Source organism: Hypanus sabinus, chromosome 6 (assembly GCF_030144855.1).
Source record: "Hypanus sabinus isolate sHypSab1 chromosome 6, sHypSab1.hap1, whole genome shotgun sequence".
In the NCBI taxonomy this organism is placed as follows: Eukaryota; Metazoa; Chordata; class Chondrichthyes; order Myliobatiformes; family Dasyatidae; genus Hypanus; species Hypanus sabinus.
The window spans coordinates 63,668,413-63,686,263 of record NC_082711.1 but is presented as its reverse complement, the minus strand read 5'-3'; the positions used below and the strand labels follow the sequence as shown (position 1 = coordinate 63,686,263).

The following is a 17,851-nucleotide window of genomic DNA, read 5'->3' as shown; positions in this document are numbered from 1 at the left end:
AAAGGTCTTCTGAAAATCCAAGTAAACAATATCCACTGACTCTCTTTTGTTTATCCACCTTTTATTTCCTCAAAGAATTCAACAGATTTATCAGGCAATATTTCCCCTTAGGAAAGCTATGCTGATCTTGGGTTATTTTATCATGTGCCTCTAAGTACTCCAAGTTCTGATTCCTCTTCTTTTTCCTCCAGTCCTGCTGACGTGTTTTTGCCCGAAATGTCAACTGTACTCTTTTCCATATATGCCGCCTGACCTACTGAGCTCCTCCAGCATGTTGGGGTCTTTTTACCTCAAGGATTCTACATCTTCTGATCCTATCACCTCTTTCTAAGGATTTAATTTCATTTTTTACCTATCAAACCACCCCACCTGACCCCCCTGCCTACCTACCTGTCCTTTCAATACAAGGTGTATCCCAGAATGTCAAGCTCTCAGCTATGATCTTCTTTCAGCCAAGACACAACTATGCCAAGAACATCATACCTGCCAATTACTAACTGCGCTAAAAAGATCATCTACCTTATTCCCTAGACTGTGTGCATTCAAATATAACGCCTACAGTCTTGTTTTCATCAGCTTTTTTGATTTTGCCCCATGTTACACTTCAATTCATCCCACTGACTGCAATTTTGTACTATTATTTGCCCGTCCTTCCTGACACTGCATCTGTTTGTATACCAACTACCCAACCTCAGCCATATCATTCTGGTCCCTTTCCCCCTGCCAAATTAGTTTAAACCATCCCAAACAGCTCTAGTAAACCTACCAACAAGAATATTGGTTCCCCCTTAATTTCAGGGCAACCCACCCCTTTTTGTACAGGTCAGATATTCCCAGGAAGAGAACCTAATGATACAGAAATCTGAAACTATCTGGGCTTCTAGGATAAACACAAAACAGCATTTCTGAAATAATAAATGGCTACTAATTTCACAATTTAACACAATCACAATAGCAGAATCAGTTGGACATAATTTTTTTCATCAGAGTGCAGTAAGATCAACCACAATTTTATTGAAGGGGGAAAGTGGCTGTAAGGACTGGGGGGGACTGCAATTTTGCCCATTGTTTGTGTGCACCTTGAGCTTGTACTGGACTTTATAATGCTATTCTCGAAGGACTATGTAGATCTCCTCTGATTTCTAGAAATTGTTTTTGCCAATATTTTCTTCCCCAAATGGTTGTCCTCACAATCTGAGCAATGAGTGCCACAGACCTTAATGAAGTATATGGTCCTATGTTCCACATAACCAAACCTTGTCACAATGGTTCAGAATAATTACAGTTAAAATTAATCCTGGAAACTATTTCCATTGAAACGTAACAAATGTTCTAAGTACTAACTGAGAAAAATTACTCAATCTTATCTCCATAATTGCTAACTTTAAAGAATATTTACATACTTATAGATTCATAGCAATCTGTCTGCAATTTAAAGCAACAAAAAGGCAAAGTGCAAAACAATTTATATTTTGCTTATAATTTCAAAGGATATTTTAATCCTTTTTACAAAATGATATTTTACCTATTAACATTTCAATCCATTGTTTTCTCCATAAATTAATTTTAATTGTGCTTATCTGCTCCCTATACGGGTTTTTAGCAGAGCAATAAGTAATTAAAGGGGTAACATCCTCATGGTTTCTCATTTAGACTGCTTTTGAAAGGCTAGAAAAGGAGTTGAAAGAGATCAACACAAACCAAGAAGCTTTGAAAAATAATTGCCTGGAGCTGACAGAGCTAAAATTTCTTCTTCAGATAACTGAAGACTTCTTTGAAGAGGTATGTCAGTTATTACCACAGAGAGAATTTATTGCAGATGATGTTATTGCAGCATCATCAAGTAACAAGTACCATCAAGAGAAATATTAAAGTGTTCTCTACTTGGGATAGCTCTACTAATATGTCCAATTTAGTATTTATTTTGTATTTCATTCTTATAACTGCTTAATAGGTAGATCTGGGATTTAAAGATTATTTTGTTTAGGAAAACATTTTTGCCAACTGTGACATTATCCTTCATCTTCCACACTAGTCCCAACACACATATTCAAACAAATGCATAAACCTACATCAAGATAGTAAATGAAAAACAAATTAAAAATGCAGATGTTGTAAATCTGAAATAAAAACAGAAAATGCTGGAAATACTTAGCAGGAAAGGCAGCATATGTAGAGAGAGAAACAGAGTTAGTGTTTCAGGTCAGGAACTTTTTATTCATCATTACACTACTCTTCCATACTGTTAGGATTGGAAGACTCTTGGCTGTTAGTCAGGCAGTTACTTTACTCTTGCCCAAAGTATTATATAACTGATAACCAAAACTGTGAAAAGAAAACAAAATAATTAAGGCCACTGGACAATTTTTTTCTAGGCTGCTTAGAGATAAACTCCGAGACACTCCTGGATGAATAACAACCTCCAGGTCACTGTCTGTTTGGTGGAGACTCTTGCTTACTGGAAGTTCAAGAACAAAGCAGAACCTTGCCTGCATTTGGCATAGAAGTAGCCCTGATAAAACAGTCAGATTCAATGACAGAGACAATTCTCAGAAATTAACTGTAGTAGACATAGGTCCTTACAGAAAGGTGGAATATTAAAAGTAGATCTGCATATGCAGGAATTTGAAGCAACAAACAATTTGCTGAAGAAACTCAACATTTTGGGTCAAAATGTCCTGACGAAGGGTCTCGGCCCGAAACGTCGACAGTGCTTCTTCATATAGATGCTGCCTGGCCTGCTGTGTTCCACCAGCATTTTGTGTGTGTTATTTTGGGTCAAAACCTTGCTTCGGGCTTTAGAAGTACTACTCATAAAATATTGGGACAGCATAAGGTGAGGCCAGGAGAGCTGCCCTGTACTTCTGTACACAATGAAGATGGGAATGCAAAGTAGGCAAAAAATATAGGGATGTGTGTGTATTTTGTTGGAAAGGTTTTCGAGAACCAGATTTGATGCTAATACTGCAACTGTATGAACAGTGAACTAGTTGCATGTACTTCAGCAGGGACTTTATCTCTGATCTGCATAGTCAAGGAGCAGAACCCAGAAATGGGATGCTGTAGAATTAAAAACAGGCCATTGCATTTAGTTTCCATGCTTCTGGATCTTTTAACATACCGCACCTGTAGTACATATCAATTGTACACCGCTGGCATTTAGGGCACCAATGAAGGTCCTCCATCTCTAGCAGTGTCCAGGGCATCCAAGTGGATCAAAACCTCATTACATTTGGAGGCTTGCGTGCTTCAATGACCCAGAGAGTTATGTTGGCTGAAATCACAGTTTTATGCCTTGGCTCTTGTTAGGGTCACCCATGCCAAACAGGTCAGAGGGTAGAGAACATACTAAGAGTGGTCCACCGGTCCTCCAGGTTCTGGGCTTCAGCTCAGGAATAACAACTCTGCCTAGTAAAACAAAATCGTTACTGAAACAGCAATGAAAAATCCTTCTACATCATCACATTTACCTATGGTAAAACAGTAGTTTAATAATGACCTGTTAAAGAGACAGGAGTGATTTTTCCAACTGTGTTGGGTTTCCTATTGACAAAATGTTTCATTATCTTTATTTTGCCTTCTATATGATTATTGTCTTCCCTTGGTCAACTGAAAGAATTACAGTGGCTATAAGAATTTGCATGCCAATAATTCTTCACTTATTCCAAGATACCACTTTGAAATTTAAACTAAAAATATAAACTAGAAACTAATGCCTGTATATTGGGTGTGTTCATGAGGTACATATTTTGAAAGTTTTAAATATATTCAAGTAGAGGAGAAAATGGAATCTTGGCTCCTGTACCAAAAGAATGCCTGACTGTTCTTCTTTGAGAGTCTTATTCCCTCAACCTCGCAGTTACTCAGTGAGAAACAAAATTATAGAAAGTATTAAAATTGGCTCTAATGATTCCTATTCAATCATATAATCCAAACTTCATTATAAGCAAATTTTGACTTCTAATTATTAAATTCTGACTTAGGGGACTAAATATTGGAAGCTTAAGGAAAAGTTACATCTATTCTTTAAATCCATCTGCCATTCTTGCTGCTGTCATCATTAGGTATCATCTAATGTCCACATCATTCTTTTGGGCACCATCAGGCTTTATAACCTTTACGTCCCCCTACTGTACAATGTCTCAGTCTTTCCTCCCACCATCTTCAAAACCTCACACTGCCCAATGACCTACCACATCAGGTCTGGGATTTCAGACCAGGCTGTGTCTGGTTTGAGTGATGAGACAGTGCAGAGAACGAAGCAGTTTTGGAGTAATCATATCCAACTCTGAGCCAATGGTTAATGAGCACAGGAGAATTTTCAGTAGTTCCTGTGAAAGAACAGGGAATAGTTCACAAATGAGCACATACTTCAGACTATTTGATGATAGTGTGAACTCTATTCGGAATAAATATTGTCACCCTCTCATTACTCTGAATTCCAAATGATTATGTCTATGATTCTATTCCGAAAGCAGATCAGTTTATTTACTTACTGTCTCTCCAATGATCAACAGCTTGTCAGGCATCATATGCGAATTTGTTTGTGATATGAATAGCAGATTGGAAGAAGAAATAACAACGGAACTACAAACAAAAATTGAGAATGTTGTAAACACTCAGCAGGTCTGCCAGCATCTGTAGAAAGAAAAACAGAGCTACTGATTTAAGCAAAGACTTTTTAACTGATCAGTAAAGTTTAGTAGAGCTACCTTTGTTTCCTATTTACCTCTGAGCTTTATTACAAGGAGATTGAGAAATAAAATAACATACCAGTCATGTTCACTTACTGCCAGATATCTACCTATATCCATTTTCTAATGGACCTTGATCCTGCCAAAAGCACCTTAGATCCTAACTTAAGTTTAAAATGTAATTGTTTTCTAATACCACAGTCAAATAATGTCCATTCTGAACAATATTTAAAGTGATTTTAATTACATCCTCATGAGCAACATACAATAGCTGCCATTTCAGAGAGCATTGTGTGAGAGAAACTTTGCTTTGCCAGACTGGTTATGTCATTCCTGCAACAAGAAATGTAACTGACAGATGGCAAAGTATTGTTTAGAGCAGTCGAAGGTATTACAGTCTCGTACTTTACAAATGGCACCTTCCAAGCTGTTACAAGAGATAGCAGCAGAGCCAGCTTGTTTGCTGTTCAAACATACATTACAAAATGATAAGTCTCTTGTTTGCTAGACAATCATTCACCATGGATTACTGGAAGCAGCAACTAGAAATCGGAGTTTCACCAGTCCAGGGCATCACTATATGAAGCTATGGCTTTATTCAGATGATTTAACCTCAGGAAAGTACAGTAATGCCCTATTACTGGATGTTCACCAAATGTCCATCATGGTTTTTACCACTCACAAGGTGCTTTTATGTTGCACCGATCCACCAAATCCCTACCCTGTGCCCCATGACGGGAAGTGTGAGGCTGGAAACTGAAGGACAGGAGGTACCATCACAATATCTGTCTTGCAAGAAAAAAAACTGTAATTCTGTTTTTATATTCTATGTTTAATGTAATTAAAATGGGTGTTACAATATGGTTCTGATAGCCTTGAAAACCCTAAGAAAAACCATAAATTACCAAACTATTTCTTGTACCTTCAGCCAAATTACATTACAGAAATGAGAAATTTAGTGTTGTATCAGCAAATCAATTGCATTTCAGCAAAACCTAGAGAATATAGGTTTTATAGAGAATATAGAACAGAAAATGCTGGAAATAATAGGTAAGAACTCTATAGCTACCATTTCAGCCCAACAACCTTTCATCAAAATCTGACAGCTCCCTTATCCACCTTCTTCACATACAACATTGACAATAAAAAGTATCAATCCTCTGAAAGCTAGTACATTTAAAATTACTGCATAGTAAACAAGACTGTAGGAAGCATAATGTACAGTGCCTTGAAAAAGTATTCGGCCTCCACAATTATTTTCACATTTTACTGTCTCATTTTCAAAATTTAAAACATATTGAAGTAGGATATTTTGAGCTAATCTACAATACATTTTATATTATGTCAAATCAAATGAAAAATTCCAAAATTCAAAAACCTATCAACAAATTACTTAAAATTAAAAACCAAAATTGTGAGGCTGGAAAAGTTTCCTTCCCCTTTATAATTACTACTCTAACTTTCCTCCGGCGAGATACTATATGTCACCTTTGCAACTACCCAATTTGTTGATATAGTGACGTACAAAAATGCTGGATGAACTCAGCAGGTTGGGCAGCATCTGTTGAAAGAAGCAGCCAACGTTTTGGGTTGAGACTCTTTGTCAGGACACATCTGTTGCTTCTTTCAATGGATGCTGCCCGACCTGCTGAGTTTATCCAGCTTTTTTGTACATCTTGATTTGACCACAGCATCTGCAGTGTACTTTGTTGTTGATATAGCATAGGAAGTCAGAGGATCACCCGAATAAATACCCCTCTCTCTGTAAGGTCCAACAGTATGGTAGATGTTCAACAGACCAAACCAAAATGAAACAAAAAACAGCATTCAAGTCTAGTCAGGGAAATGATAACGGAGAAGTTCAAATCTGGGGAACAGTACAAGGCCATATCAAAGGCACTGAACATAACTTGCTCAGTGCAGTCCATCATGGAAAAGTGGAAAAGATATGAAACCACAGCCACACTGCCTAAGTCAAGCCGCCCCTTTGAACTTCATCACCGGAGAAATATGGCACACATAGGAGAGGTTACTGTGATGTCAACAGTCACTCTGATTGAGCAGCAATAGTCAATGGGTGCAATTAGAGAGGAAGTTCATGGCTCCACAATCTCTAAGGCCTTGAATAAAAAATGTATTTATGGAAGAATGGCAAGGAAGAAACCCTGGCTAAAAAACAAATATATACCCTTGCCCATAAAGACTTTGCAAGCCATCACTTAGAAAATACTATAAAGATGTGGAAAAAGGTCTTGTGGTTAGATGAGACTAAAGTAGAACATTTTAGCCTTAAGATTAAGCGGTACATGTGGTGTAAATCTTATACTATGCATCAGCTAGGTAAAACCATTCCTGCTGTAAAGTATGGTGGTGGTAGTATCATGCTATGGGGATGCTTTTTAGCAGCAGGGACTGGAAATCTGGTCAAGATTGATGGGAAGATGACGACTGCTAAATACAGAGAGATCCTGGATAAAAACTTGCCAGAAAGCTTAAAATGGGGAAGAAATTCATCTTTCAGATGGGCAAAAATCCAAAGCACACTAACAGAACAACCATGGAATGACTTAAAATGAAGAAAATTGATGCCTTTGAGTCTTCCGGTCAGTAGCCTGACCTCAACCTGATTGAACATCACTGGCAAGACTACAAGATTGCTGTCCACCTGTGGTGAACTACATATACCTGTCTGGACATGCCCACCCCCCGCTGACTGCTCCTGTGGCTCCTCCCACAGACTCCGGTATAAAGGCGATTGGAGACACAGCCCTGGCCTCAGTCTCCAGGATGCAGTGTGGTGGTCAATTGCTGCTTGTTCTTTCTTCCAGCCAATAAAAGCCTATATCTCGCCTCACATCTCGGAGAGTTATTGATGGTGCATCACCACCACCACTCTCCAACTAACACGTACAGTTTGAGCAGTTTTGCAGGGAGGAATGGGCAAATATTGCTCTATCATGGTGGTCAAAGTAAATAGAGACCTACCTGTATCCAAGAAGACTCTAATAGCTGTGAGAAGTGGTTTAACTAAGTACTGAGCAAAGGGGGATGAATACTTTTGAATTGCTGACATTTCAGTTTTTAAATCTTTAGTTATTCATGCTTTAAAATTTTTTTCTGTTTATTTGGGGACTCTACTATGATAAAAGAGCATATAATTCACAAATAAATATTCTCCGTTAAAGTGATCAAAATCGCTGGCTAATACCCATTTATGTGAACAAAGGGTTGGGGGATGAATATTTTTACAAAGCACTGTATCATTCATCATACTTGCTGGGAAATGTGTTTCCTCATTCTCTTCTATCCTGCATGAGAAAGGAATAATTCAAAGTTAAAATTCAACTAATTGTCATATGTACAAGTACAGGAATGCACAGGTACAATGGAAAAAATACTTGTAGCAGCAGCACAGGCACATAGCATCAAATATACAACATTCAAAAGAAATAAAAACATAAATTATGCACAACTTTCGCAAGAAAGAACACAATTACAATGAAAAGCAAAGCTATTGTAGTACAAAATGATCTAAACAGCCATACAGTTGGGGTAGTGATTAAAGCTGCACAGGTTGGTTCAAGAACCAAATGATTGAAGAGAAAATGTCCTTGAATCTGGTGGAGTGGGACTTTAGGTTTCGGTACCTCCTTACCAATGGAATTTTACACATTCCTCTGTATAGTAATGAAGGAAATAGTGTTAAAATGGAAGCTGACAAGAAGATAATAAATTTCCAGTTATCACAAGTTGTGTGAAGGTTTATGAGATGTACAAATTGGAGTCAAGAGGCACTATTCCCATTGTTCATCAAATAATAGAGTTAAATAATGATCTTCAAAATGCCATGTGATTAATGGTTATACATTCACTGTGAAGTGCAAAATTCAAACATCTGCCCAAATACTTCAGTTTAGTTTGCATATGAAATCATACTCAATCAGCATTAGAATTACATTATTTATGTATGATTTCTCAAAAGTCTACAAAGGACTTTCAACTCAAATATATTAAAGATTAAACAGGATTACATAAGAAACAGGTTCTGATCAGAATACTTAAACATTTGTGGTCAGATTTGATTTGCTGTCTTTTATCGTTTCATCGCCACATATTGCTCAGCTTATGAATAAATCACACACAAAATGATGGAGGAACTCAGCAGGCCAAGCAGCATCTGTGGAAAAAAGCACAGCCGACGTTTCAGGCTGAGACTCTCCGGCAGGATTAAATGTTTAGTTTTGGTTTACTAACAAATGTGATACTACTTTTTAAGAGGACAGATTATGTCGTCCAGTGCATTATAGCATGACACGTTTAAAACTGTTGGAGATGATGCAAGTTACAGTATTTATGAACACTTGCAATTTATTAGGAGGGAACAACATTGTAGCAGCTGTAGAACTGCCTTGCCCCTACACATCTGGATCAGGGTGCTGCTTCAAAATCTATCTTATCTCCATATTAAAGCTCCCAAAATTGAAATATTTTGTCCCCATTAGTAATGAAACTTGCAAGGAAAATATCCCCAAAGCAAGCCACAGTTTCTGGGATCAACACCTTGGAGATGTGGGGGAGGAGATTGGGGTGGGGTGGGCAGAGAGAAGGGAAGGAGCAGAGGGGGGAAGGCATCAAATATACTGCCCAAATTTTCTGGATATCCATTACCAATACTTAATTTACATGATTTCCAGCTGAGCTGACAATCTCTTGACAGGGTCAGTACTGGCATCAGCACTGAGCTCATTCAACACCTCAAACAAGCTGGTCATCTGTGAGTTTTCAGTAATAAAAATTGTTTTTTTTAATCAATTTGTTCTATTCTCATTTGGAGGAATAAATTAGATTATTTTACAATAGTCCTGCAAATGGGTCTTCTGCATGGGTGCCCTATATTTACATAATTGATAAACAATCTTCACTTCATGGAAAACAAGCTTTTAGTCTGCAGTAGTCGAAGAATAAAAGCACTTTGCAGCCATTAAAGTGCATTGGGCTTTGTCTTCTCCAGGCGGAATCCCAGCTGTCAGGCTCCGAGCTGCCCTCTGAAGAGTCCGTCTACGTAACAGGGTTTTCAAGGAGACATAGCAGTACTAGCGGAGGAGGTCGTCTGAAACTGGGGTAAATACGGTCCTTTAAATGGCAGTCTACAACAGGCTTTACTAGCACAAAATATTCAAAAATACAATTGGCAGAAACAGCTCAAAGGGATGAAACACACAGCACATGAAATATGCAGTTTACAGTTCTCTCCTTCCCTACGGGTTGTTGCTCTGACAGACTCTTCCATCCTTTTCCAGATAATTTGACTTTCTACATTTTAGTTTTATTTTCATTTAGAATTCAGCTAGCTATGTTTGTTACAAGTTAAATTATGCAGTGTGGTTTCCTCTAGAAGTGCTGAAAATGTGTAGAAGATAGTCTGCAATACATAACCTGTAGTCCTTGGGTTTGTATTTCTTTATATTTCTGAAATCTTTAATTACAAAAATATAATAGTTATGCCTGTGTACTGGCTGGATTGACTCGTTTTTGATAATACTGGAAGGATGTCAGCAACAGGTATACCCTATTAACTAAGTCAGTTTGCCTCTGCTGAATAAACAAACATCAGTTACACTGCCTCTCTCCAGGACGTACAAGACAGCTTTTTAGAGCAGCATATGGTTGAGCCCACTAGAAGAAAGGCAATTCTGGATTGGGTGTTGTCTAATGAACCAGATTTGATTAGGGAGCTTAAGGTAAAGGAGCTCTTGGGAGACGGTGATTAGAATTTAATTACAGTTTGAGAGGGAGAAGATAAAGTCAGATGTATCAGTATTACAGTGGAGTAAAGGGAATTACAAAAGTCATGAGAGAGGAGCTGGCCAAAGTTGATTGAAATGCTCAGGTATACAAATATTAGAAGAAAAGTAAGAAAGAATAAAAAAAAATAGGTTACCTCAAACAGTCTAACAGGAGGGGATCATCACCTTCCCGGCTATAGATTAACTGAGGGTAAGAATTACCTCATATAGAGCTCTTTGGAGCAGCACAGTTTCAAAATGTTTCAAAGGTTTCATTTAATGTCAGAGAAATGTATACAATATACATCCTGAAATTCCTTTTCTTCGCAAACATCCACGGAAACAGAGCAGTGCCCCAAAGAATGAATGACAGTTAAATGTTAGAACCCTAAGTGCCCCCCAGCTCCCCCCTCTCACACGTAAGCAGCAGCAGAGCAACGATCCCCCCCCCCCACCAGCAAAAAAAAGCATCGGCACCCTCCACCGAGCACTCAAGTGTGCAGCAAAGCATCAATAAAGACACCGACTTGCAGCACCCCGAAGACTACTCGTTCACCCGGTAACTTGACACACCACAGGCTCTCTCTCCCCAGTAAGGGAAAAAGAGGTGCCTCCATTTCACAGCAAAAGGGGAGACATAACAAATAACTTGCTGATTTATGATGTTAAAACTCCATTGTGTCTCTTTTTCCGAGCTCTGTGCCCAAAGAACTCGGGTCTCTGGACACACAGCCAGCAGCCTGCTTGCTGCTTTCCATCTTCCATCTCCCACAGCACACCGAATTCCTGCAGAGGCACCAAACTCGAGTCCACCCACCTCCAGAGCCACGAAATCCCAAAACCCTGAAGGCGTGCTAGTCTTCTCGGACGCCTCCTTAGTATATCGAATGACAGCCAGTCGTGAGACCCCCCCGAGAGCGGGTCTCGTTCCTGCAAAGAACTGAAGTCAGCATGTAACTCCAGGTCAGGGTCTTCAAAAGAACCCTGAAAGGAAAAAGTAGAGATATTAAAGATAGAAATAGAGCTGTCTCTGAAGATGCATGCCAAGGAGTTGCCGTTAGGCACCTTCATCACCTAAGTTCCAGCAACTGAAGTTGTCTTAGTCTATACTAAAAGTGCTCCTCTGTTCAGAGGGTGAGAAACATTGTCCAGAGTTGCCAGGATTTTCTGTAGGTTCCTTTGTTCTACCTCAGTCTCCAGTGTGCCCAGTTTGACTCCTATGACAGAGCCAGCCTTTCTACTCAGGTTATTGAGCCTCTTGGCATTACCCGTGTTGATGCCATTACCCCAGCAAACCACTGCATAGGAGAGTGTACTGGCAATGACAGACTGGCAGAAAATGTGAAGGAGAGGCCTACATACTCTAAAGGACCTCAATGTCCTCAGGAAAGTAGAGGTGACTCTGGCCCTACTTGTACACAGCCCCTGTGTTGGGGCTCAACTCAAGCCTGTCATCCTGATTGCCTTCAGGGGTTGAGATGTTGGAGTCCATTATTAGGAATGAGGTTTCAGGGTACTTAGGGGCACATGAGAAAATAGGCCATTATCAGCATGGTTTTCTTAAGGAGGAATCTTGCCTGACAAATCTGTTGAAATTTTTTGAAAAAATAACAGGCAGGTAGACAAAGGAGATGTTGTTTACTTGGATATTCAGCAAGCCTTTAACACAGCAACATACGTGAGGCTGCTTAACAAGATAAGTGTTCATGATGTTTCAAGAATGATACCAGCATGCATAGAAGATTGGCTTACTGGCAGGAGACAACGAGTGGGAATAAAGGGAGCCTTTTCTGCTTGGCTGCCAGTGGCAAATAGTGTTCTGCAGGGGTCAGTATAGGGTCTCCATTTCACATCGTATCTCAACAATTTGGATGATGGAATTGATGCTTTTGTTGTCAAGTTTGCAGATGATACACAGACACATGGAGGGGCAGATAGTGCTGAGGAAGCAGGGAGTTTGCAGAAGGGCTTGGACAGATTTGGGAGAACAGGCAAAGAAGTGGCAGGTGGAATATAGCGTCGGGATGTTCAAAGTTCAAAGTAAGTTTTTTATCATAGAAGAAATAAAGGCATAAAATACTTTCTGAACAGGGAGAAAATTCAAAAATCAGAGGTGCAAAGGGATTTGGGAGTCCTTATGCCGGGTTCCCTAAAGGTGAACATGCAGGTTGAGTCAGTGGTAAGGAAGGCAAATGCAAAGGTTGCATTCAGTTTGACAGGACTAGAATATAAGAGCAAAGATGTGACACTGAGGGTTTACAAGGCATTGGTCAAACTGCACTTGGAATATTGTGAGGAATGTTGGGCCCCTGATCTATGAAAAGATATGCTGCCATGGGAAAAGGTCCAGCGGAGGTTCACAAGAATGATTCCGGGAATGGAAGGATTAATGTATGAGGTGCATTTGATGGCTCCGGGCCCTTTACATACTGGAGTTTAGAAGAATGATGGGTGGGATCCCATTGAAACCTATCGAGTATTGAAAGGCCTAGATAGAGTGAATGTGGAGACGATGTATCCTATATTGGGGTGGGGGGGGGGGGTGGTTCTAGGACCAGAGGGCACAGTCTCAGATTAGAAGGATGCCCATTTAGAACAGAATTGAAAAACAATTTCTTTAGTCAGAATCTGTGGAATTATTTGCCATGAACAGCTGTAGAGTCAAGTCGCTGAGTATACTTAAAGCAGAGGTTGATAGGTTTTTAGTTTGTCAGGTGTCAAAGTTTATGGGGAGAAGGCAAGAGAAGGGGTTGAGAGGGATAATAAATCAGCTATGATGGAACAGCGGAGCAGACTCAATAACCTGAGTGGTTTAAATGTGCTCCTAAGTCTTACCATCTGTGGTCTTATATTACGAGTTACTTCCTAGATGGTGCTGATCTATTACTTACATCCTATGGTTTTGAGATCTACTTTGATTAACAAAGATTAGATGGGCAGTTTCTTTTTCATTTGCCTTCTTTACATGGTTTACCTTAAAGGACACAAAAGCCACCAATTCATTTCTTGATGTTAAGCAAATCAGGAGCTGACAAGACAATCCATAATAATTCCATCACATTGAATGCTTTTTATAACAATAATTAAAAAGAATTGCTGTAACATTGTTTTACTTCAAGGTACTTGAAGAATGAGTAAGGAACATTTGCTGAAGGTAGGGGTGTTTGTGCTCTTACCTCTGTTTAAAATTGCCATTAAGTAATTTACATCAATTGCTTGTACCATGGTTATTTAATCATGATGTTTGGAAAGATCCAAAGAGCATGCTGATATTTTTATTTCTTCTAGCCTAAGTTTCTATATCAAATTGCCTCTTGTCCACTCACTCTGAACTTTCTGAGATAGAATGCACATATTATTGAGTTCTGGTTTGTAAGATGCATACCATTGGCCTCCTATTGCATTGGACTCAACTAGGAAGTATCTTGGGAGACTTCAAATTGACACTGGTTAACAGTTGTCTGTTACCACCTAAAATGTCTATTTTTAAAGCTTATTAATATTAGAACAACCTTATGAACAAACAGCATTTCATTTTACCTTATATTTTTCAAGTCTGAGACTAGGAAGTTCATACTCCCAGACTACACAAATGTAAGTTATCAAAGTCATCAATTGCATTAAACTCAGCTTCCAGCAGAAATCATCCAATGTTATTGATGTGTCTGATTTTTCAATACTTTGCAGCCCAAGGACATTGACCCAGTTGCAGCAGTGCAACATTTGGCCTGGCTGAAATCAATATCCTTATCAGCAGGTGGAAATGATTTCCTGTTTGCATATCTCAGGACAACCTCATACAGTCAAATTATGTACCAAGCTACCAGAGAAATTAAAGATAATCTGCTCTCATAGATTTCTTTTTCTCTTTATGCAGTTTTGTCACTGGGGTGATCAAGCGCGAACGATTTCCTGCTTTTGAGAGGTTACTATGGCGGGTGTGTCATGGCAATATTGTCTTACGTCATGTACAAATCAATGTCCCACCGGAGGACCCAATGGCTGTAAGAAAAACATTTATACTCACAATATTGGCTAATTTGGGTGATTTCCCAAACTTGTGATATTCTGGTGGCATTGTGCTCAACTTGAGTCACTCCAATACAGGAAGGATGTAGAGGGTTTGTAAAGGGTTCAGAAGGGGTTTATCAGGATGCTGCCTGGATTACAGGTTATGAACTAAAGTGAGAGGATTCAACAAACTGGAGCTGTTTCTCTAGACCATTGGAGGCAGAGGGGAGACCTGATGGATTTTATAAAATTACGAAGTATTGTAATAAAATATCCGGAGTAATTAAATAGGATGGACACTTTGAATCTTTTTCACAGGTAGAAATGTCATGTAGTAGAGGACATGAATTTGAGAAGGACAAAGTTTTTTACAGAATGCCGAGTGCCTGGAACAGGCTGCTGGGATAGTGGTGGAAACAAATGAGCTCGTGGCATTCAAGAGGCTTTTAGATGAACACATAAAAATGCAGGGAATGGAGGCTATATGGATCATGTGCAAGCAGAAGAGAATTAGTGTAACTTGGCATCATGTTTGGCACAGACATCAGGAGCTGAAAGGCCTTTTCCTACTGATTGTTTTGTGTTCTATTGACACCCTTGCACTTGGCTGCATTTTGTTGCTTTGAGTCAGAATTTATGAGGATCCTATAGGTGGGATGGATGCTGAAGGTAGCCGGAACACTGAAGCAATAATACTCCAATCCATATCTCTGTGGCACTAAATTTTTCTTCTGGATGCCTGCAAGTTTTACTGTGAAGACTGTGCCATGGCAATGTTCCACTCTGTGAAACATTAAGATAGCTTCAGGTTTCTATACTTAGATAGGAACTAATCTGCACGTACTTACATTGCACTGAGGTGAGTCAGATGGGCAGCTCAATCAGCCAGGGCAAGGCTGATATTAAAGTGAAGCAGAATCTGAAAGCACAGTTATACGGGTTATGTTATAACTCTCCTTTAGTGGAGGGTAGAGTAGTTTGACCTTTTCCTAAGGGGATTGTTGCAGTTCAAAATATTTTATTACAAATGACTCCAAGGAAAATACTGCACAAGGGATCACCGAAACCTGTTGTGCAGGAACAAGCCCTTCAGCTCACCAGGTCCACACCGGCCGTTGAATTTCTCTACACTAATTCCATTTGCCTGTACTTGGCTTGTAGCCTTCTAAGCCTTGGTAATTCATGCTTGTCTGGATGCTTCTACCATCTCCTCAGAGTCCAACTTCATTCTGTGTGAGAAGTTTACATAAGACATTGTGGTGAACTACATATACCTGTCTGGACATGCCCCTGCTGACTGCTCCTGTGGCTCCTCCCACAGACCCCTGTATAAAGGTGATCAAGGCCTGAGCCCGGCCTCTCAGTCTCCAGGATGTAGTATGGTGGTCACTCACTGTTTGTTCCTTCTTCAGTCAATAAAAGCCAATATCTCGCCTTACGTCTCAGAGTGAGTTATTGATGGTGCATCAGACTTAGAAGAAGAATTAATCCATTCGGCCCTTCGAGTCTGCTCCGCTATTAAATCGTGGCTAATATATTTTCCCTCGCAACCCCATTCTATTGTCTTCTTCCCACAACCATTGATGCCCTTAAGAACCTATCAACCTCCACTTTAAATATACCCAATTTCTTGGCCTCAACTGTGATGAATTCTATGGAAACACAGTCCTCTGGCTAAATAAATTTCTCTTCTCTGTTTTAAAGAGATGTCCTATTCTGAAGCTGTGCCTCTGAACCTATACTTTCCCTCTATTAGAAACATCCTCTTCACAGCCACTCTATCTTGGCCTTTCAATATTTGACAGATTTTAATGAGATCTCACCTCATTCTTCTAAACTCCAGTGAGTACAGGCCCAAAGTCATTAAACACTCCTCACATGTCACATGTTAACTCTTTCAATGCCGGGATCATTCATCAACCCCCCCCCCCCCACCCCCAGCACATCCTTTCTTGGATATGCTTCTGCAAGGATTGTCAGCTTGTCATGGTGGGAAGGCTTGTGAGTTCCTAAGAGCATGAGAATGATGCTGTCTGGAGTTTAGCCATCTGATACTTAACTCCTGGTAGGGTCACCCATGGCAGGAAGGTCAAAGAGAAGGTTCCAGACAAACAGCAATCCAACCAATAGTTTGACAGAGCAGCTGACAGAAGATGATGACACGTCACAATGGCAGTGAAGCTGGAGGAATACTGAATCAGTGAAACATCCCCAGTCATTTTGCAATCCATACCACTGTACCCTGACCCCAATTTGTCAATGACCATGTGGTGGCAGCCCGTGTAGCAGAGTCCCACGTTAAACAAAGTCACACGCAGATATTCTCCATTAAGCAAGTCTCCTAACATCCTACGTGGAGCCTGGGTCAGCCTTTAAAGCCACCTGAAGACCCACCAATAGACAACCACCTCAGAACATCATCCTCAAGCTGAGTAATTACACAACTCACACTACTCTTAGATATGGGGCCCAAAACTACTCACAAAATTCCGAATGTATTCTGACCAAATGTGGTCTGCCCAATCCTCTGGAAATGAGGATTAGAATTAGAGTTTGCCCCTCAAATTCCCTCTAAGCCTCCTACCTCTTACCTCATACCCATACCCGCCCTCTCCTACCAAGGGAGAAGGTTATTATCAACTACCCTACCTATCCCCATCATAATTTTATATACCTCTATCAGATCACACTTCAGCCTCCTCAATTCCAAGGAAAACAACTATATTTTTCCTATCCAGATAATATCCTGCTGAAGGTTCACTGTGCTCTCTCCAGTACACACCAATTTTCCATAGTGTAGTTACCTGAAGTAGACACGGTATAATACATGTGTGACCTAATGAAGGTCTGACATTAAGTTGTAACATGGCGTCCTGCTCTTGTGTCACTGAGAACAAAATTGAATAAGTCAAGGGTGAAAAATTCAAAACTATACAGAGAAAATCCTGAGTAAAGGAATTAGAACAGGCAATTTCATTTAAGATTAGTATTGCACAGAAACAAGAACCCCTGTCTGTAATGTGAATTTAGTGACCACTTCTAGTGAAAACAGGGATAAGAGTTTAGTTTCACAATTCAATTTTCTCTGAGAACAACATCCACATTAACCAAGTGATCTGTGATCTTTTGGCGGTGTCATAGACTGTCATATCCGTGAAGCTTGTGATAAATGAACCTGTCAAGTTTACCAATGAACTTGAGCAAAACACTGTTTCTGGTTCATGACCTAAGACTTGGACATTTCAAGACAATATTGGCAGAACTATTTTTGAAAGATGGTTGAATGTTAATGCTGGACTCCAAAATAATTACATATCCTTCAGCAATAGCCTTAGGTATTTTTCATGCTTTACTGATTAT

The 17,851-nt window shown here is 39.7% G+C and overlaps 2 protein-coding genes across 27 annotated transcripts in view; one reads left to right on the top strand and one right to left on the bottom strand.

Moving 5' to 3' along the window:
• Positions 1-17,851, top strand: part of LOC132395543 (V-type proton ATPase 116 kDa subunit a 1-like) — a 102,757-nt gene that overhangs the window by 7,822 nt on the left and 77,084 nt on the right. The window contains exons 4-6 of the mRNA XM_059972317.1: positions 1,654-1,782; positions 9,706-9,815; positions 14,358-14,484. Coding sequence (XP_059828300.1) covers positions 1,654-1,782; positions 9,706-9,815; positions 14,358-14,484 — 366 coding nt within the window. The remainder of the gene's footprint in view (positions 1-1,653; positions 1,783-9,705; positions 9,816-14,357; positions 14,485-17,851) is intronic.
• The window catches only part of LOC132395540 (uncharacterized), a 135,418-nt gene that overhangs the window by 87,002 nt on the left and 30,565 nt on the right, over positions 1-17,851 (bottom strand). For 8 of the 26 annotated variants that reach the window (XR_009512657.1, XR_009512660.1, XR_009512656.1 and 5 more), the window contains exons 2-5: positions 11,298-11,464; positions 4,497-9,810; positions 4,194-4,331; positions 3,127-3,408 (exon numbers count right to left, since the gene is read on the bottom strand). Coding sequence is in view for 3 of the 26 variants with exons in the window: in XM_059972313.1 (XP_059828296.1) it covers positions 4,212-4,331; positions 4,497-4,587; positions 11,298-11,464 (378 nt within the window). In the remaining 23 variants the exon portion in view is untranslated. Of the gene's footprint in view, positions 1-1,875; positions 3,409-4,193; positions 4,332-4,496; positions 9,811-11,297; positions 11,465-15,339; positions 15,411-17,851 lie in introns of those variants that run through there. The other 18 variants (XR_009512647.1, XR_009512649.1, XR_009512648.1 and 15 more) reach the window with 16 other exon arrangements.